Here is a 23,065-nt window from a genome sequence, read left to right on the forward strand (position 1 = left end):
CGAAAAGTTACACCTATCAAGAAATAAATCAAATAATTCTATATAAGAGCTTCGAGCTGAGATAAAGACAGAGAGAACTTGTGTATAATATTTCTTCATCCTATTCCATTATCATGGCTGCTTTTGTACATATACCACACCAATATAGATAACGAAAGGTCCGTAAGGTTGTGGTGCTATAACATTTCGAATTAATTTCGAAAGGTCTATAAGATTAATTTACCTTTCGGGTGTATGAATTTCTCGGTCACTTAAGTTTTTGTATATACTTGTGTTTGGAATGAATTTTAGATCTACGAAAAATCATTTTAGCTCTACTCCTACCTTGTCATCTTCCCAAAGCCATACCCATTCATTTTTGAAAAATTGCTTGTGTTCAAGTTTGCCGAAGGTCTATAATTTGAGTGGTCACTATAACACCATTGATCCATTTAATTTTATCTTAAGAGACTAACGATGCAATGCTCCTAGGAGTCCTAGCACCCTCAAGAGGTAGCAAATCGGTTTTTATCCTGAGAGACTAACGCTGCAACGCTCCTAGGAGCCCTAGCACCCTCAAGAGGTAGCAAATCGGTTTTTATCCTGAGAGACTAACGCTGTAACGCTTCTAGGAGTCCTAGCACCCTCAAGAGGTAGCAAATCGGTTTTAAGGACTGTTTGGGTATCATACGACTTTGTTTATATATATATACCTCCCACATGAGAGAGCAAGGTCCACAAGGTCCTTGGCTTATTTAACTCTTATTAGATTATATTCTAAAACAAATTTTTATTAATTATTTTCAATTTTAATAATTTAAAATGATTTATCGTAAAATTATTATTATTGTTGTTGTTGTTGTGGTTGTAGTTGTGGTTGTTGTCGTCAAATGTCTAAACCCACAACCCGTTTATTATTATTATTATTATTATTATTATTATTATTATTATTATAAAAAAAATGGCAAACCCACAACCCTTATTATTATTATTAAATGACAAATTCATCGCTCATTTAAAAGCAAATTCCAATAATTCCAAAGGATAAAATAGTCAACATACCAATTGATTCCAACCAACTGATTAAAAATCATACATCCATCTGCTTTTCAATTTTTAGCTTATTGATTAATCAACTATTTACTAAACACTTCAAAATAGCTTATTGGTGGGTCAAACAGTTAAACTTGATCAAATGAGTTAAAATTTTATTGATCAGCCAATAACCAAACACCCCAATGTTTTAATTAAGGAAAATGTGAGTATTACACTTTTCGAATTTGAAATTCATAAATTTTTAGTACTTGTGGTTGTTATTTCGAGATTTTTTTAAAAAATAATTTAACCAACATGCTGGTCGTACTACCTAACCAGCTTATATTACAGAGATTAATATAATATGTAATGTGTAGTAGAAGATGCTCTTTGCAATGCAGAGCTAGCTTGATATTTATATTAAGCCCTTTTACAAATGACAGGATTGCCTTTGGCAAGTTAACCTTAAATCATCATTTTATTAATCTTTACGGCAAGCTTTTATCAGCCAACTGGGAATAGTTGAAACGTATGCGTATGACCACTCATATATTTGTAATGATAACAGGGAATCAAAGATGTCATCATATTAAATAATAATTAATATTTTAATTTTAATCTTTGTCATATTTAATCTGTAAATATAATTAAATTCGGAAGAAGATTTAAATTTAAATTTAAAGAAACAATATGGTCAAATTAAAATTTTTTAAGAACAAATGTGAAAATTCCATCATAATTCAATCGGAATAAAAAGTAGAATTAACTCAAAGTTGAATATGTTGTAACCACCTTGATTTGTATGAATGGTCGTGCACCCTCATCACTTAAAAGATGTCAGGATCGGAGTTTAAACTCCATTTCATATTTAAAAAAAAAATCAATATGACTATTTTGTCGTTTGATTGAGCAGGTCTAGTGTGAACGGAGATTAATCTGAATATGATGCTATACTCCTATATGGAGTTAGCTGTGTCTTCTAAGTTCAAGGTATTGAAGACCAAAAAGGACAAAATAGCCTAGGAGCAGGTATTTAAAATAATAATAATAATAGTAATGATTTTGTGAGCAAAATTAATTAATTTATACATTATAATTTGGGGTTAGCTGAACAATGATGAATAGATGTTACAGAAATGGGCCATGGGCCATGGGCCATGGGCCATGGCATGACTACAAGTGGTACAATATAACGCAGCCATAATTTCCACAATTTAAGCATGATTAGGACATCTCATCTAATTAATCTAATATAAGTCTACAATCAAATAATTCAGTGATTACGACTTCTTGAAATGTTGTTTTTTCAAATTTTCATATACTTTATGGCTTGTAAAATTCATAACAGTCTTTCATCACCATGAAGTAAAAAAAATGAAAGTATGTGTAATTATATTCCGTAGATTATTTTGACTTCTTAGATGCCCGTGTTGCATGTTGCAGACTTGTACGTATTCCTTTCACCAGATCTTTTACTGAGAAATCCTTCTCCTTTTCCATCTAATAATCCCAAATAAAAGAAAAAAATTAATTAGGAATGTTATCAGTTTCAACAATACTCTAATATATTATCATGATCAAATAATTAAAATTTGAAACTCCACTTAACTCAAACAATCAAAAATCAAATGTGGTTGAGTTCCAGTGTTCTGAAATTGAATTAGACTGGACTTAAATTGAAAGTATTTAAATGTGAGTTTGATTGAGTTCTGATTTATTTATTTATTTTTAATTATGTTGTACATTAAATTTTGAAATAATATGTATATTGGCCAAGGACCTTGTGGTCCAGTGGCATCAAACTCTTCCCTTTATACGGGAGGTGGTGGGTTCGAACCTCAGTGGAGTCAATATTGACTCTTGTACTTTAATACTTTGAAAAAGTAGTTATGAACAGATACTGCATTGTAATAGAGTCTAATAATATTTTCTATAAATTAATAATTAATATTATTGAAAAACGTACTATTTAATCTGCATCATCATTACTACACGTTAAGTTTAAATTTTATAATTAATCAAGTGTGCAAGAAAAAGAATTAAATTGAAGAAAGTCGTACCTCGGCAATAATGGTGATGTCGAGTGCCAGGTTCCCAAAATGTGAAACGCTGGTGTTAGTTACACTAAGGTTAAACTTATCAACCTCAGTGAAAATGTTGGAGAGAACACCTCTGTGTTTCTCGCAGTAAATCCGCAAAAGAATGTGTTTGTCGCTCACTCGGGTTTCGATCTCCGGCAGCGATTGCTCGCCGGAGCCGCTGTCTTCGTACGAGGATCCTTCGTCCTCGATTAACATCTGCGATCTCCGAACGTATACGTTCGAGTTTATTGTCTGTTTGCTGGCTTGCTCCTCTAGATTCTTAACTCGGTCCTGTAGATTTCTCAAGTATTTTATCGTATCCCCCAGCACCGAGGTTTTATCCATCTGAAATTGAATCGTTCGTTAGTTCTAGATTAAGAGTTTTAGGATTTAGGAAATTTTGATTTGTTAGAATATATAATGTTTGTTAGATTTTTACCTTTTTGAGGCCGGGGACGATGGTGGAGAGGTCTTGGAATTGTTGGCTGAGAAGCTGCCGGCGCTTTCTCTCCGCCATGATGTGATCGTAGGTGTTCGACGGCAGCTTCGAGGCACGGCCGCCGTTGATCTTCTTTCTGTTGTCGACGGTTACCGAGATTTCAGGGTTTAAGGTTTCTAATATGATTTCTTCTTCCCCTTTTTGCGGAAAGCCGTTATTGGGGTAACCGAAGGAGAGGATGAACGGGGTAGACGAAGACGGGCTGGGATCCGCCGTCGGGTCGGGCTTTCCATGGACGCCGTGATGAAGCTTCCGCTGCTTCGGAACCCTTTCCTGAGTTTCAACAACATTCGGGCCCGGGCTCGGGCTCGGGCTGCGCTTGCCGGTCAACGCCGAGTCAACGCTTTCCAACGACGTTGACGACGCGTTCGGCAAATCTTCCCCGAGTGCCGCCGCTAACTCCTCAATGGTGTTCATAATCTCATTCTCACCGTTGAAAAATAGATCGTCAAAATCCTGTATGTCAAATCCAACCGTTAACATTATTCACTGTATTTATTCTTTTTACTGTATGAAAAATAAAAATTCCTCATTCCTCCTGTTATAATTATAGCTAGTGTAGATATTAATCATTTTCAGTGAAAAGACAGTTTATAACAGATTTGGCATTTAATGAAACCCTACCAATTTCTAAACTAATTTACCTTCTCGGAGAAGCAAGAGGTTGGTGAAACATCCATACCCTTTGAAATTATATTTTCTTTTCCAAATTTCTGCAATATAATACCCTTGCCAAGAAGGTAAAAAATAAAATAACTGTGTAGTAAAATATAAGAGCAATATTTATGATGGCCTCTCAGGATATGAGCAATTGTAGCAAATTAAAGACAGGCAGTGATACAGTATATATAAGAGGAGAAGAGAGTGTGAAGTGTGTTGTATGATTAATGATTAATGTGACGTGGTAAAAAATATAATTTTGTTCTCGAGATTTTTATTATATTGTTTTGGAGGCATTTGGAGGAATGGGCACACAATAATTAAACATAGCATTAAAAATTGGCATATATTGACACGTACTTGAGAATAACAACTTAATTTTATTTCCCACGTTTCCTAATCTTAATTTCACACATACATTGGACCTAACTCATCTAGGCTGAATTTACTAGCTAAGGATGTTGTTCACATTTGATGCACGAGGATTCAATTATTTAAGGTAGAAAACGTTTAACATATGATATCTATTTGAAACAAGTATGACTTTTTTGGGAAGAAAGTATGACTTTTTCTTTCAAAAAGGATTCTCAACCCAATAGAACATCTGCGAGAATGTAAATCATGGCAATTCAACTCGATCCATGGTCTTTTTTCTCGAACTTCATTCCTATGACCACCTGTGACCAACTGAGTTGTCTATGCCAACAAGAAAGTATGCCTTTTAACATGATGAGTGGAGGATGTGGGTGGTTGAGTTCTTTTCAAGATAAATTATATCGTGAATCAAGTTGTATGGTGAATTGGTGGATCCAAGTAAACAAAAATAAAATTTTATATACATGAACACGATACCAATAATAATAATTTATGTATCTATAGTAATGAATTTATATACTTTATGTATTTAAAAAATTTAAAAATATATATCAACGTATCATTTAAAATATCTCAATTATATCTGTTTAATACATTTTATATACTTTATTAGTATATGTTCAATGTAATGTGAGTGGTTTCATCAAACCATAAACCATAAAACTACTAGCAATTTTAGTATAACTAGTATGTTACTCGTGCGATGCACGGACTAAAGATTTAAAATATTATAATTATGTTATGTTATTAAAAATTATTAATGCTATTAAATATTAAGCAATTTTAGTATAATATATGCATTACTTCATACTAAGCAATAAGCATTCTTAGATAGTAACTAAATTAGATGATATAATTATTATTTTCAAAAAAAAAATGATATAATTATTACAATTTCTATATATTACTATTTTTTAATCTCATTTCATTAATCTTTTTTTTTTCATCCAAAATATTGTTTACATCCAATCCACACGTGACATCTTCTTCCTTTCTATTACAAATCATATCGCACAAAACAAGGATAAACCTTATCATTTGGATTATTGAATTGAAGTTAGGCACGTCCATATCTAGTGAATTAAAGTAACATTATTTATGAATTTATATTCAATTTCATGCCGTATATCTTTTTTAATTTTTTCCTTTACGGCTTTACCTTTATATACATACATACATACACATATGTGCCAAGGACCTTGTAGTTCAGTGGCATCAAACTCTTCCCTTTATAAGGGATGTGGTGGGTTCGAGGAGTCAAAATTGACTCTTAGGTTGAGAAAGTAATTATGAACAGATACCGCATTCTAATAGAGTTAGTAGTATTCAAAAAAAAAAAACAAAACATACACATATGTGTGTGAATGCAATGAGGGCGGGGCGTGAAGAAGTAGAGTTTGTGGTGCTAATCAATATAGTGTCTTTTACATTATATATAAGTTAAAAAAAAAGAAAATTTCGAAGAAAATTTCAAAGTTATATCGCGTATGTGAAGATAACTCAGTACAAATTTAAAGTCTTTTTTATTTATTTTAATTGTATTAGATGCAAGAGGCACATACCAGTATTGATCGGTATCATAAACAAATGAAATTTTGGCTAACTGTTTTAAGTGGTAAATCTAAATACAAACAAATGCAATTATTAGTCTTTGTCAATATAACAATAATAACATAGGACAAAATTTATCCTTCATAAAAAACTGTAACCCTTCATACCTCGTGAATCACAACAACCAAACATTATGATTTAAAATTATTTCGACGAAACACTTCACTAAATGTGGCATTAAAACAGAAAAAAAAATCAAATTTTATATACTTAGAATTTTTTTTTATTTTTTTTTGGAAATTACAGATTGGAGGGGGAAACCCTAGGCTGAGGGATAAGAAACAAACAGCCTACTCTGTCTCTAGCATGAGACGTTCACTCACGACTCCCATTTGATCATTACACACAAGATTATCACAGCCAGGGGGTGGGGAAACAAAAATAATACAAGGCTCCCTCCTATTAGCAGCAATCAAAGCCAAAAAATCAGCAACAAAGTTTTGCTCATGGAAGACATGTACAACCGCCGTGCACCCACTTCTGCGAATTAACTCTCTGCAACGAACCTTCAGGGCTCCTAGCTGATGATTGCTCTCATTGGTATCATTGAGAGCCTTTTCCATCTCTTTGCAATCAGTCTGCACCTCTATGTTAGATATTCCTTTAGATTCCGTTTTAACTTAGTGGAATAAATATATAACTATAATATATAGTATAAAGACTTGAAGCTAAGCTAGTAAGCTCCAAGTGGTCCATACGCAGTTTAAATTTAAAAATAATAAATACGGAGTAATAAAAAAAAAAAAACCATATTCATCAAACCTTATCTTGATTATCACTTTATTTTGCGGAGCTTATTTAGAAACTTATAACTTATAGCTTAGCTTATTAGTAGCTTAAAATAAGTTATAAGCTTTGTCAAACAAAGCCTTTAGGTAGCGTTTCAAAAATAATCTAGTAACTTCTTAATTTTTTTTTTCTATCTCTATCCTTATCATTATAAATAAATGACACCTTTTACCCCTACCAATTAAAACCCTTTTGGCATTTCCTCTTCAATACGTTTGGTTGTAATTTCAATTTGACATTTGTGTGTTTGAACATTAATTTTTGTATGAACTAATTTTATGAACTATAAACATTTTGTTTTACTTTATATATTTTCAAATATATGTTCTTACTTTATATTTTATTAAAATATATTGGTTTCATTATTTTATATTTTAATATGTAAACAAACCTATTTGAATTTAAAACCATTTAAATTTTATAGAGATGTTCTTTGTAGTCTTTTTACATTTATCAGCTTATCAAAAAGATAATTTCACCAAACACTTGTAAGCATAACAGTTAGCTTAATAGCTCATCAGATTTCAGATTCTAACTTATAGCTTTTTAGCTTTTAGCTACATTTTCAGCTAGTTTTGCTAAACATAATCTATAACTACTTATTGATAAGGTACTAGGACTCAGGTAATCGGTCAACTAGCTTTAAATAGAGTGCTTGGCATCGGGCAAGGTAATGAAGTAGGCTCTCCAATGAGGCTCCAGTGTGCATTTACAGGGTGTTTGGTTGGAGAGAATTACAATTCCATTCCCACTTAATTTTCACGTAATTCTGAATGCAACTAAATTCCTTCGTTTGGTTGGAGGGAGTTACAATTCCACGGAGTTTCAATTCTCTCATTTTCATGGAATTAGAATCCCATGGCCCCCCCTAGGATTTTAATTCCATGAATTTTAGGAAGAAAAAAAGATAGTCTTGAGACAAAATTACCCTCCATTTTTAACCTAAAATTGATATCTCACATTCCCTTCTAAATTATAGCGTGTATTGTTCTTTGACTTCCCTTTGTGTATGTTCATTTAAATCTTTATATGCAACAACTATTCGAAATTTGCATTCTTTATATGTAACAACTCTAACAATTTGTGAATTAATTTGTCAATTACAAATAACAACAACAACAACAACAACAACAACAACAACAACAATAATAATAATAATAATAATAATAATAACAACAACAACAACAATGTAACAATGAGCATTTTGGACTTTATACTGCTTATTCCCTCTCAATTCTCATGTATACGAAACATTGGAATTAAAGTTCCTAGTAATTTTATTTCTGAAAACCAAACACTGGAATTTAAACTCTCACTTTATTCCGACATTATTGTTTTCTTATGGAATTGTAATTCTTTTCTCACATAATTCCTTTCCTCCAACCAAACTCTCTCCGTTAAGGGAAGCAATTGGGCTAATTAGGGGACACTAATGGTAGGGATTTATTGAGTTTTTTTTTTTTTCCATAGTGAAGTACTTTCCTTTTAATTGTTTGCGTCCAATCAACTATTTGATTGACCAGAGATTTGTGACATTTAATAGGAAGATTTCTTTTTTATCTTGACTGAGGCCTCTTGTATAAATGCCTTAGAAAAAGGGAAAAAAGGATTTTGAGTTTTTGTGAGTTCAAAGACAATAAGAATGTTATGTCATTATCCTCACGTTTAATTTTAATTTTTCAGTACTTATTATTTTGATTGATAGTGCTAGCCAATCAATGACCGTTCAAAAATTGTAAAACCAACAATAACAATAATAGATTAAATAATTGAAGTCCTCTTCCTGTATTCACATTCACATGAATAATAATAATAATAATAATAATAATAATGCAAACAAAAGGGACAGTAACAAAAATGATAAGATAAATCGAATAATGGCATGCCAGCATTTTAATAATATATAGTACCATTATATAACATACAATAAGATACATTTGAGGTACCTTGGAATTGGTCCATGATTACCCCAAGATCAGAGCACGCATCTCTTAAAATGAAAGAATCCTCACACATGTTTGTTTGTACATTATTAATAATAATAATATAATAATAATAATAATATAATAATAATAATAATAATAATAATAAATGTTTCGATATATGAAACTACCAACTTGCAATTCCTCTTATCTCCATGACACTATCTGTTTATAAAATAAGAAAACGTGTATGAAACCATTTGATGTGAAACATATATAATATAATATGCTTTACTAAAAATATATTTTGTAATAGTTTTCTATAGATCTATATAAAAGTATTATATTTTTGTTTAAAATAGTTATATTTCATGCAGTTAGAGACTAACTGGTTACAAAATAGTTCATCCATTTCTTTTAATCAAAATAGTACATCAAACCACACAAAAAAAAAAAAAAAAATCATACATACTAAAAAGAATCTTGAGAGACAACCTAACCAAGAATATGTGATTTTCTAATACGAGAATCGTGTTTTATCTATTTAACTATATTTTTGTGGCCTATTATTATTATTATTATTATTATTGTTGTTGTTGTTGTTGTTGTTGGAGCAAAACAAGAAATGTGATTAGGTAAACTCCAGGATGGTGGCGATATATTTGTGGAGCTGATGATAGGGAATATGAAAAATAAAATTAATAAAAAATGGTGGGGTATTAATAAATAATGCAATTATGCAAATATGCAATACAGCTCAGCTTCAGTATTCTACTCGTAAATAATACTGATCGATCGAATAGGTATAGGCTGATGTTACTGCCACTCTGATCTATTAGTTTTCCAATGTAGGAGGACCACCGTTTATCGTTAACGTCTTATCCCTTCCACCATTTTTTTCATAATTAATTAGAAAATTAGAAAAATGTATAATAGTATAAATAAATAAATAAACGGCAGGAAAATAAATACATAACAAATATATTGTTTTCGATGGTGCAAAGTTTAAAATTCATTATATTTCAAAGAATTTTGGTCCATACACATTTGTAGAGAGCTCTTAGGTTTAGAACGTTTTATGGAATTTTTTTGGATGTTGACGAAGATGTAGATGTCCTTTTACTCTCTATTTATTGTATTCAGTTATGGACTTTAATAGTGTGGAAGAGTATTTAGTGTAATAGTCTTCTTATGGTAATTGATGAGTATTTATGTTAGGATGGTACAATCAATGGGGTGAGGCCGTGAGGGGGCAATTTCAGTAGTTATGCCGTGGATCCAGGTCCACCTTGCAAGGTGGACCTGGGTCCAAAAACGATACTTTTTTTTTTTTTTTTACTCTATTACTCTATTAAACTCCCTAATGTTCTTTAATTATAACCAAAATTTAACTCTATGTATAAGAAAATTCTTTTTCTTTTCCCTATAACTAAAATACCCAAAGTAGTGCATCCACTACATTATAACTCTATGCATCAGTTAATTAGTTCACTCAAGACATCAAACAAAAAGAGATTCATCGTACCATTCAGTGTTGTTCCAATTAACAACACTGTACTGATATGCCTTGCACAATAGTTTACCATAAAAAAATGCATGTCTTGCCGGAATGAATTTGACACGCAATAATGTTAGGTTGAGTAAATGCATGTGTACAAGAAATTGAAGATAGACATGTGTTTATATTAATCATTAAAATATCATGTCATAATATTAATACACGCGACAACATGCATGAATTATTGCTTAGATGATTATACAGACGACGTATGGTCTTTATCTAATTAAATGTTGCTAAAATATGGGTGTCCATGTTTCAATTCAGCACTCGCACCACTTTAATTATGATAGTTGGACTGGGATAACCTTAGAACATGTGTTTATAGTTGTCAATATCACGACGTTAGATCGCACCGCTTTAATTATGGTAGTTGGGTAGGATAACCTTAGAACAACCCCATTAATGATTTTTGTTGTGTTTATAGTTGTTAATATTACTCCCCCCTCCCCCCTCATGTGAGGGCACAACGGAGTGTCACTAGACTACAAGCTCTTTGGCAGTGTTTAATATTTTTTAGTCATACTAAAAGAAAAGACTTGCGAAAATGTATACAAAGTCTATGTGGATTTGACATCTCTACCAACTACAAAGAAATCATTAATACTCCGTAATAAAGAACAAGAAGAAATTAATCAGTAATAATAGTCTACATATAAAATAATAATAAAAAAAATAAATAAATAAATAAACAAGATCGTTGTCAATCATTAAAAATAGTCCACATAGCATGAGATGATGAGAGTCAAAAATTGCTGCTTATCATTCTCATTTTAGCACATGTATGCTTTAATTTCTACTGCATTTACCATTTGCAACTACAACAAATTAAAGTTCTCCTCTGTCAAATGTATAAATAGGCATGCATAATTTGTTTAATTTCATCAATTAATTCATCCTTTTCTTTTTGTTTTCTTCAATTCTCACGTGTGTGTCTATATACTTTGAGAGATACTATATATTTCTATATTCCTAATTCTTCTGTCATTTATCATATCTTGTTATTTTTCTATCAGTTATTCGCTTTCGTATTATAATTATACTGTTATATTCCTAAAAACTAATAATCTTAAAATAAAGGCTAACATACAAATCGCAGCAAGATTATTCTTAGTAAAATTCAAACCCATAATATCATTCAGGGTGTGATTGGTTATCGGAATACGATATAAGATTATCTTTTAAAAAGTTAAATTTGAGCATTAAAAATTTATTAACAATTAAACTAATTAGGAGTTGGATATTCACTACCACACAAAAATAAATACATAAATAACCAATTAAAGGATTGCATGTGGGACATTATATGTCGTGGGTTAACAACAGTTTTTTTTTTTAAAAAAATTATTAAGTATTTAGTAATTAAAATAGGAAATTCAAAGAAACTAATCCAATCTGTATTATTTTAGTAGTGGAACTGAACTCATCAATTGTTAGTGAATTTTTATGAAATTGATAGGTTATTTTAAAAAGTTGAAGATATTTTGATTATTCAATTGGGTTAAGAAATAAAGAAGTAAAAAATGGAGAAAATATCTTCAAAACAATGGAGTGGTCAAAAGTCAAAATAATGGCAATTTTGTAATTTTTTTAAAGATAAGCAATGTTTTAAATAAATACAAATTGTGGCTAAGTAGCTTGTAGCGTGATAATACTTTTATGATCTTTTATAAATATTATAATGTAATAGAGTAGAAGCTTTCTTGTTCTTGATTCCTTCGTAATTTGATAGGTTTTCCACGCAATCATAGGATCTTTGTGGATAGCTAGTGCAGTTGCATTGGTAAATGGTGTCACTTTTTAATTAATGCCAAATGACAACTCTCAAATATAAGTATAGGGAGATAAGGAAGACTATTAATTGTAATGGGATAAATTTAGAATATTGAAAGCGAACACTCATTTTGTGTATTTTGTCCCTTTTTACGTTTCAAATACAGTTCAGTTAACGATGTTAGGCTAAAAATTATTTATAATTTAATATTTTGTACGGAGTAATATTTAATCTAATTTTAGCATATAATATTTATATATTTAGAAATTATATTAAAAATAATATTGAATAAATAAATAAATTTAAAAATCATTTGAAAACATTAAAAGAAAATAAATAAATAAAATAATAGTTTTTTGACCAATGAATAATAGATTAAACATGTAAAATGCGGCAAAGAGAGCATTAAAAAATCAAAGAGGACGAAGATAATCATATTACATTAATCAAAGACATTTTGAGCCTATGATTGAGTTGGACTTATTGTGCATAAAAATTTACAATATGAGGTTCGATTTATTTCTGATGACTAATCTATTAGATCTAAGATATAATTTGACGAGATCCAAAAATATGCTTATAAGAAAAGTAATTACTTATTTTTATGTAAATTCACCGGGTCTTTCTCCGTCTGTTTAACTGGTCCACTCGCATTCGTTCCGGGAGCACAGGAACTGGCCCAAGGAGAATCGTCACTTGTGAAATCGAATCCAAATTCTCTCAAAATTTTTCCCCACAAAGAAAATGCGTTTGCTACTTGAGCTACTCTATTGGGATAAAAAAATTAATTACTAGGTACTTGTAGAGTTGTAGCATTGTATAGTGGATGAAATGAATGTAAATTTCGAGATTAATAGTGCAATATGACATGTGCAACTCTGATTTGGCTAAGATACGGTAATCTCGCACATGTGACCACACTGTACTAAAAGCTTCTTTGCCAATTATTTTATTATTATAATTTAATTAACATAATTGATTGTGTATAAAGATTACACCACGTTCTAGCATTGAGTGTCATCAGATCTAACATTTTAAACAAATTTTAAAATTTTTAAATATAAAAGGTAGGTACGTACGAAGGATATATTAATTAAATTAATTATTACATATATGTACCCCGCATTGATGTAACAAATTACACACGTTGGATAAGACTGAAGAGGAGAAGAAAGGGAGGCCGGTGGGTGGGGGCAAATGAACATTATGAGGAATGGCCAATGGGGATATAGAGACAAAATAAATTATTATTATTATTATTAAATGAACATTCTAACGTTAAATAGCATGTGAAATTTAAGTAAGAATATATATATATATATGAGATCAAATACAAAGGTGTACTAATGTGCAAACGTCACTACACAAAACTACTATGTGTATTCGATGATTTATAACATTCACTCAAAAATGTATGTATGTGACTATGTGTACAACTTATGAATTGTTAAAAGTGTAATAGAAGAACGTGTGTACTTTGTAGTTTTGAGTGGTCACACTTTTATTAACTTGAGTCTACCTTTATATATCATACATACGATGCACTTTTTAATTTTACGTGGTATACACTTTTCTACACCTAATGCAACGCATATATATAGTTTAGGTCTAACGATCTAATAGACTTAATAAGTCCAAAGACAACAATAACCCAAAAGAAAGGACAAATCTCACAACAACATTAACTCAATTAAAGTTGGCCCGTTGGAAAATTTATTATCATCAAATCATCTATGGATGAACAATTATAACTAGCAATTATAAATCGAATGAGGGCATAGATAAGCTAAGTTTAAACTTCGTCATCGCTCATACCTTAAAGATTGGTGAAAGAGGTAAATTGTGGGATTTGTATCAACTATTCTACAAACCCCTCTAATGCTTGTACATTAGTGCTACAACAAAATTAAATCGATACATTTTATTTTTGTCTTTGATAAGATTTGAACTCTCCACCTTACAATTGCTAGCAAATCAAACTTATAAAGTGATATTGTGCTAGCTAACTAGTTGAATTGTATCCCAATACAAATAAAGGCATAGATGTCCACAATATTCCAAAAAAGGTCATTGACCTACAATTAATGATCATGGTCCATTATCCCACCATTAAAAAATCATAAATTTAAATGGCCATAAATACACCTCTCATTATCTTCAATGATACAATAATATTGTATGTTTAAGTCGCCAACTCATGTAATTGAAGTTTGAACTATATTCCAAGTATTTACCGTACAATTTTTTCATCGACCAAGGCCAAGTTGTGGACTACAAAAAAAAAAAAAAATTGTTATTTAGACAAACTATTTATTAATTGAGTATTGGAGTCCACCCATATGTTACACACTATATTTTGTACCTCGTATGAAAAGAATAAATGAGTTTTCTTTAATGTGAAATAAAAGGAAAAATAAGTCTTTTAAATAACGTTAGCAAAAGGGTCAAATAGATCCATGTACTAACACTGATTGTTCATCCAGCATCATGAACTAAAATATGGTCCATCTAAGTCATTATACTCCTAATTATTTTTCATCTAGCATTTTTAGCCCATTTCTAACAAGTAACCCATCTAATTTGTTGACATGGAAAAATAAAATAATAAAAAATGATGACATGTTATTTATATGAATGTTTTGGATGATTTTACCCTATTTCATTAATGAAGAAAATGATTTCTTGCAATGAAATAAGATAGAAATCAAAGTTGTTATATAATGTTTTAATTACAGTGTACTGCATGACTGTGTAAGTATAGTGGGATATTCAAAGTTGTTCAGCAATGAAATTCCATGAAAATCGATATATTAAAATTAAATATAATAACTTAAGATATTATATTGGGTAAATTTTATTATTTTTTAAAAAATAATTTAATTTTATATATCAATTTTCATGGAATCTCATTGTCGAACGACACTGAATACTCCGCTATACATATACAGTACACTCCGCTATACATACACAGTACACTGTAGTTGAAACTTTATATAGCAACTTTGATTTCTACCCTATTTCTTTCCAAGAAATAATCCAAAAATACAATATCTTAAGTTATTCAATTATCCAAAAATCCAAAAATATTAATTTATTTTTAAAATAAAATAAAATTTACCCAATACAATATATCTTAAGTTATTATAAAAATAATTTAATTTTTATATATCGATTTCCATGAAATCTCATTGCCGAACGATAGTGAATACCCCGCTATACATACACTCATGTAGTTAAAACTTTATATAACAATTTTGATTTATACCCTATTTCATTGCAAGAAATTATTGTTTTTTATTAATGAAATATGGTAGAAATCATCCAAAACATCCATATAAATAACATGTCATCATTTTTTCTAATTTTATTTTTCCATGTCATCAAATTAGATGGGTTACTTGTTAGAAATAGGCTAAAAACGCTAGATGAAAAATAATTAGGAGTATAATGACCTAGATGGACCATATTTTAGTTCATGGTGCTAGATGAACAATCAATGATAGTACATGGGCCTAGATCATTATCCAAATTATATGGGCCTAGACCATTGAAAAATAAAGTGACTCAGTATTAATTAATACAAATAATAAATTTTTCACAAATAACTAGATCCTTATCCAAATTATATACAATTCTCTTGAGTAATGTGAGATTTCAAAACATATAACTTGAATTAAATGTCCTTTTATTTTATTCAAATTAAATATTTAGCACAATCAAAATGAAAATTTTCTTTTTTAATAATAATAATAATAATAATAGAACAAACAATTCAAATAAAGTAAACTATTATTACAGTTGGTGAAAACATTTTTCTTTTAAATTACAATCACGAAACGTTATCATCAGTGTTGTAAAAATTGGCCTAGGTGACCGCCTAAACCCCGACTAGGCGTTAGGCGCTCCTAGGCCAAGGCGATTTTAGTCCTAGACAACTTTTAGTTGCTAAGCCGACTAACTAGACGTCTAGGCCTCCTAGGTGATGAGTTGGGCACCTAACTTGGCTGAGTTGGTGTGCAACTTGATCAAGTTAGCGCTCAACTTGACCGAGTGATTTTTTTCTTGCTCAGCTGTTCCTCATCTATATTCCTCCAGCCATGTACTCAACTAACCATCTAACATATGCAATTGACCAATGTGAAAAATTATAATAGTCTAACTCCCAACTCCGAGTGAAAAAAGTGAAAATGATATACTTGGATTACTCGACCGCATGTGCAGTGCCTAAACACTCTAGGCGGACGCCTGACTAGCACTTTCTACAACATTGATTATTATTAATGTTTTGCTAAAACAATGGAATCTATATTGTACTTCTTAATACATAAACACTATTTTCAAGTAGATTTTGAGCTTATTCCAAAAAAAAGTAGATTTTGAGCTTCGTAATTGTCACCCTGCAGGATCCCATCCTACCATGTCGTCTTACAAGAAAAATAATAAGTGTACTTTTAAAATAAAATTCTCATCCATATTCTAATTTTATCAAAAGAAAATAATAATAATAATAATAATAATAATAATAATAATAATAATAATAATGACTCACTTTTTTTTATTCTAGATCAATAAATGCATGTAACAGTCAACAAATAGTAAAAAATAAAATAAAATACCTATAATATTACTCGAAATCGCCATTAACGTTAAAATTGAAATCACAATTCTGCAGTGGTTGTTAGATCCGGTTTTCAACCGATAGGTTTTCTTCAATATTATATCTTGTCAGGAAGAAGAATAACATATTCCGAGTATTTCGATAGTCAGAGTTGAATTGATGTAGCTTACCAATTACCACCTACTATACAATCCGGAACTACAAATTAAATGATCTTTTAGGATTGAAATATTTAATTTGACTATGATGCAATCTATAGAGAGATTCAAAGGCATCGATCTCTCTATAGATTGATTGCATCATAGTCAAATATTTCAGCTCAGAAACTCATCATCACCAGATAGGAGTAAGTAAACAAATTAGTCCTACTCCTGAGTCCAGATTTTTACCGTCTTATCGTTCCCGAGGGCGCCAGAAGCAATCAGGTTCTGGGTTGGGTGGCATGCCACTGATATAACAGCATCACAGTGGCCTTCCAGTTTCTGAACTATTTTTCTGGATTGAAGCTCCCACATATATATACAGTTATCTTCAGAGCCACCGACAACATATTTCCCGTTTGTTATGGAAAACGTTGAAGAAATGCAGTACTTGGAGTTGGCATGCCCGCGGTATGTTTTCAAGATTTCACCAGTTGAAGAGTTCCAAAGACGCTGCAAAACAGAAGCGAAGCACGTACTCAGACTACTTGTAACATCACAACTAGCAAAGAACACGACTGGAGGGATACAAATTTCATCTCTAGGAACAGATTGGCAGTAGAATAAACAAATAAAGCGTTAATTATATTATAAAATATAGGGGAACAAAAGTAATACAACTGACTCAGCATAAAGAAATCCTTGTAACCAACAATGAAGAGACAAAAGTTTGACAGGTAGGATTCATGATCACCCAAGTCTCTATAAGAATCACTACAGTATTTTCTTAAGGCTCTCCGCATTCATATTTGACAAAGTTCTTACTTCCCCATGGTGAAAAAAGAGCAGAAGACACTGTAGGAGTTTATTGCACCCATGGCCAAACCAATAAAAGGGTTGGATTAGTTACTATTGACTGGGAAGAGTGAAAAAAAAAAAAAACAGAAAAAGAAGAGAATGTCTTCCACCTTATCTGGAGTGGCGTATTATCCAAACAAGTTATTATTATTATTATTATTTTTTGACAAACAAATGTTCCTTAGAAATGCATCAAACTTTCTCATATTTGAAGCTTTCTTAACTGGCAGGCAAAGAACATGAAGAAACAATAAAACCCTTTTCCCAAGAGAAGATCCCCCGCATATGACTCTAACCCTACTTGAAGAATGTTCGTAGCCCAACACTTTGTCAATGCTATTTCTCCAGGCACCTACTTTATTCATAAGTGAATTTAATTTAATTTGATGGCTGACCAGATTGGCATTCATTAAAGCAAGATATCCAATCTAACATCAATATGTTGTAGAAGGTGCTAGGCGCTAGTTGGGCGCCCGGGGGACGCCTAGCGCCTAGGCGGCCAAGAAATAATAATAAGAAAAACAGCAGACCAAAAAATTGAAAAAAAAAAAAAAAAAAAAAAAAAACTCGGCTGAGTTGGCCAAGTTGGGTGCCGAATTGGCCGACTCGGGCGCCTAGGCCGACTAATGTTCATCTAAGGGTAAAATCCCTCGGCCTAGGGGTGCTTAGCGCCTAGGCGGCCACCTAGGCCAATTTTTGCAACAGAGTCTAACATAAAATCAAATGAGCATAGTCTGATCTACATTGTTAACATTAGGAATTGGGAAGGCAGTCTCAAAGATAAACCATTGAAGTTTCATGAATATGTTGAAATGGATGAACATATATAGACATTCATCCTTTGCTATGGTTCTCAACATCATTTTGACTAAAAGCACAAACTCTTCCTCTACCCAAATTAATTTCAAGAATGTTATTAATGCCCAATGTATAAACCAAATTAATTTCAAGAATGTTATTAATGCCCAATGTATAAAAGGATTGACATTCAAAAACTGCTATAATGCCCAATGTATAAAAGGATTGACATTCAAAAACTGCTATGGTTCTCAACATCATTTAGACTAAAAACACAAACTCTTCCCCTATCCAAATTAATTTCAAGAATGTTATTAATGCCCAATGTATAAACCAAATTAATTTCAAGAATGTTATTAATGCCCAATGTATAAAAGGATTGACATTCAAAAACTGCTATAATGCCCAATGTATAAAAGGATTGACATTCAAAAACTGCTATGGTTCTCAACATCATTTAGACTAAAAACACAAACTCTTCCCCTATCCAAATTAAGTTCAAGAATGTTATTAATGCCCAATTATTAAAGGATTGACATTCAAAAACTGCTATAGCCATCCAACAGATTGATGTTCTCATTGGACCATACGTATCAAAAGCTCTACAGGTCTATAATTCACCCTTAATCTCCACAAGCACAAGCGCTTTCCCAAAGCACTACCCAGAAGTTCACATTCAAATTCATTAATGCTTAACTTCAACAAGACAGACAAACAACTAGATCTACTTCGCACTTCCCAAAGGGCAAAGGCAAATGAAAGCTCTTTCAATGTCCAAAATCCAATCTTACATCTGGAATGCTGAAAAAAATAAGAAACTTACCAATGTATTATTGGAAAGGCAAAGAAAGCATTGAAGTTTCACACATATGTAATGGCAGAACTGAATTAGAGGTTCAAGCTATGCTATGTTTCTTCATAACATTTTGATCAACAGATTAAGCATTTCTACACCTAAAATTGAATTCAGGAATGCTTCATACATCTAGTCTAGCACATATAAGAGAGGTCTACCAGGAAAACTGAAATTTTAATATCCATTAACACTAAATAATTTCAACAAGCAGCAAGTAAAATGCTAGTGATGGAGATAAATGAAAACCTCCATTAGTTCCAAAACTCAATCTTTAAAGCATACTCCGTATAGTAAGCAAAAGAAGAAGGAATTTACCAATGTATTATCCAAGGTGCCAACGAGAAGAAACTTTCCATTTGGCGAGAACTTGACGAAGCTGACAGGCGGATTTTCGTCATCAATCAAGGTTTTCATACAATGCCCAGTGGAAGCATCCCAAACCCTACACAATCCATCATAGCTGCTCGACGCGATCAATTTTCCGTCCGGACTGAAATGCACGGCGGTGACGGGGTCCGAGTGCGCCGGCAACACCTTGAGGCACTTCCCGCTCTTCACATCCCAAACTCTGACCGTCTCGTCAAAGGAGCCCGAAACAAGGAGGTTGGCTTGATGGTTGTAGTTGAGGCAGAAGACGTAGTTGGTGTGGCCGGAGAGGATTTTGACAAGGCACCCAGTAGCAACGTCCCATATGCGGGCGGTTTTGTCGTCGGAGGCGGTGGCGATATACCTGGCGTCGGAGGAGAAGGCGAGGTCGGAGAGGCCCTGCTCATGCCCTTCGAACTCGTGGAGAAGAGCGCCTTCAGATACGGACCAAACCCGGGCGGTCTTGTCCGCAGAGGAGGTGCCAAGGAGGCGGCCATTGTCGGAGAATTGAACCGCAGAAATGGCGCATTTGTGGCCTTCAAGGGTTTTCTTGAGCTTGTAGGGCTTGAAAGACTCCTCCATTGATTCCGTCTTTGAGGTGGCCATCCCAATCGCGGCAATGAAAGACTAGCACCTTCGGAAATTGGAATCCGCTTGGATCTTTTTATACATATGAATTTTGTATAATAAACAAAAACCAAGTCATATAATCTAACTGCGTAAACTTCTGGTATGTTTCAATTTCAAAGAAATGTTACAAGTTAAAACCACCTATGAACTACTTACTATATACAAGCAAGTCTTTCTGCATTTAAAATAGACTATGCATAACAATTTGTGTGCTGACGTGCTGTTATTTACAAATTTTCACTTAAAAGTAGGTAGAATCTATTTAATATAGTGATCGAACAAAAAATATATATACTGTTTTGACGATCAATCAACAAATGAACCTATTCAACCTCAACTAATTACTATGAAGCTTCTGAAACGGCGTCAAATTTGGACTGCCGGAGAAGTGTCTATACAGAACTCTGCTGGCTGAGAATCAAGGCAATGGACACTAAACGGAACCTGGGGATATCTTGCAGGTTCAGTTCTGTTGGGTCTGGGAATACATGGATGGAAATGAGTCTGGTACAGTCTCGAACCCTGCAATCCATGAGCACTCCATGACAGAAATCATTGTTGATACTTAATCCAGCATGAAGACTTGATTCAACTGCTGCCTTGGGCTGCTCATCTGCGCATATTGTTTATAAGATTGAGGACTATGGTTAGTGAGGAAACAGAACTTGAACAGGATGACAAATTTCTAAAACTAAGAGTTTTAATCGATATTGAAAGAAGAATATGATCATAATTGCAGGAACTTTCTTTTGCTAGGTCAATTTCAGAGTGAATAATTGCATACATACCTGCTGCTGCGTGGGAGTTGAAGAAAATGACGAAGGCATATTACTCTCACTGCATGGATGAAATTGGCTTCTTGGTGATAGATGTGAAGTACCAAAATCTTGGAGATATTTATCAGGAGTGCCAGAGTGGGAACTCGGCTTGCTACTGTTCCAGCTTTCACAACCATTAGGCCTAGTACAAAGTTGATAGAGATTGGTCATGAGAATAGTAATATGAACTGCTATGCTCTTCTCTACAATCTATAGGGGGCAGTTCAAAATTTTCCAAGTTAAATTACCTAGCATAAAAATATTGATTTAGTGGAAAGCTGCAAGATGATTTAATGAAGTGTTGAGAAGTTGATGGAGAAGAAGCAGGAGGATATTTTCGACCACCCAGACTTGGACATTGTATACTTTCTGACAGCTTAAGTTGTGGTGTCATCCTCCAGTCTTCAATAAGTATTCCTTGTTTAGCAGCAAGATCCAATATCTGCTTCTTGCTTAGTCCAAAGCTCAGAAGTAAATTCCATAGGTTTGATTGTGCTTCCCTTAAGTTGTAGATAACTTCATCTCTCATTGCAATTTCAAACTGAAGCTCAGTATTAGCCATTCCCTACATTATTTTGGTGAATAAATGTGAGGATGAAAGAAAGGTTTTTTAAACCCAGCAAAACTCATAAGTTACCATTGCATGTTTATCAAATTATCATCCACAGCCAGACTGAAGGGCACATGTCCACATGACAACCAAAAGAGGTAGTGGAACAACAAAGGTGAAGAATTTGCAATAAGGAAACTCTGAAGGTAACAGTTATACTTTTCAGCCAGCAAGGATAATTCAAATTTGCATATCAGTGCCAAACATTGGATTAATATAAATAAATAAAGACCAACATACTGCATTTAGTATCTATTAATCACAGTTATAAGGTATATGAATAGTAGTTATTTACCAGGAATCTGTACTGGCTAAGAATTCTTAAGTACGTTTTGTTTCCATTGTTGTTTATGGCTTCCTCAATCATGGCTTGTACCTGACACCTGTGCTTCTCATTTGCTTCAATTTCCTGCATTATGTCGGATTTTATGCATGGCAAAAGAATACAGTGATCAAAACTTTTAAAAGTGAGGGACACTAGCAGGGGATTCCACCTTCTGGTAATTTACACCAAGTTCATCATTGTCACGAATGTTATCAAGAATGATCTGACGCCTTGCTCTTAGAGCCAGCACAACTGCTCCCTCTCTTTCAATGGCCTGGGAGGGAAAACAGAGAATGTGATATTCATGTTAACTCTTAAGTATATACATCACCAGCTAATAGAGGGTGCAATTAAGAAGCAGAGCAGCAACACATATCTTAGGAAAAGAGTGCACACCTGTTCTCTAGCAATTGCATCATCAAGATGCTGAAGTTCAGTGCGGTTACGAATATTGATTTCTTCAACCTCAAACAAAGCCTTCTGCAAATTTATCCTATCATGAACATTTTCACTAGTTTCATGGCTCAACATGTCCAACCAAGAAAGTTCATCATCCATATTTTTTTCAGTAGGCTTGGCATTTAGTTGGGATTCTTTGTCAGCTACCTCCTTTCTCAGTTGGCTAACCTCATTCTGCAAGGAAACCATGTCTGATTAAAAGACAAACTTTATACCAATATCTATATCTATATCTATATCTATATATATATATATATATATATATATATATATATATATATATATATATATATATATATATATA

At 32.4% G+C, this 23,065-nt stretch overlaps 3 protein-coding genes across 4 annotated transcripts in view; all 3 read right to left on the reverse strand.

The window, feature by feature from the left end:
* Positions 1–2,074: 2,074 nt before the first annotated feature.
* On the reverse strand, positions 2,075–4,390 carry LOC116019452 (transcription factor bHLH25-like). The gene is made up of 4 exons (XM_031259654.1): positions 4,239–4,390; positions 3,535–4,050; positions 3,075–3,440; positions 2,075–2,514 (listed from the first exon to the last, which is right to left on the reverse strand). Exons 1-4 carry the CDS (start codon positions 4,272–4,274, stop codon positions 2,419–2,421), a joined length of 1,014 nt encoding a protein of 337 aa, XP_031115514.1. The 5' UTR covers positions 4,275–4,390; the 3' UTR covers positions 2,075–2,418.
* Positions 4,391–16,896: 12,506 nt separating this feature from the next.
* Positions 16,897–20,655, reverse strand: LOC116019951 (COMPASS-like H3K4 histone methylase component WDR5A). Its single transcript, XM_031260355.1, has 2 exons — positions 19,869–20,655; positions 16,897–17,554 (listed from the first exon to the last, which is right to left on the reverse strand). The coding sequence occupies exons 1-2, from the start codon at positions 20,523–20,525 to the stop codon at positions 17,267–17,269; spliced, it is 945 nt and encodes a 314-aa protein (XP_031116215.1). The 5' UTR covers positions 20,526–20,655; the 3' UTR covers positions 16,897–17,266.
* Positions 20,632–23,065, reverse strand: part of LOC116019950 (kinesin-like protein KIN-8B) — a 7,680-nt gene continuing 5,246 nt past the window's right edge. For both annotated transcript variants that reach the window (XM_031260353.1, XM_031260354.1), the window contains 6 exons: positions 22,699–22,935; positions 22,472–22,576; positions 22,273–22,386; positions 21,616–21,932; positions 21,338–21,509; positions 20,632–21,162 (listed from right to left, as the gene is read on the reverse strand). In XM_031260353.1, coding sequence (XP_031116213.1) covers positions 21,115–21,162; positions 21,338–21,509; positions 21,616–21,932; positions 22,273–22,386; positions 22,472–22,576; positions 22,699–22,935 — 993 coding nt within the window. In that variant the 3' untranslated portion in view covers positions 20,632–21,114. The remainder of the gene's footprint in view (positions 21,163–21,337; positions 21,510–21,615; positions 21,933–22,272; positions 22,387–22,471; positions 22,577–22,698; positions 22,936–23,065) is intronic.

The sequence above is a fragment of the Ipomoea triloba genome, chromosome 5, assembly GCF_003576645.1.
Source record: "Ipomoea triloba cultivar NCNSP0323 chromosome 5, ASM357664v1".
NCBI classification, from domain to species: Eukaryota; Viridiplantae; Streptophyta; class Magnoliopsida; order Solanales; family Convolvulaceae; genus Ipomoea; species Ipomoea triloba.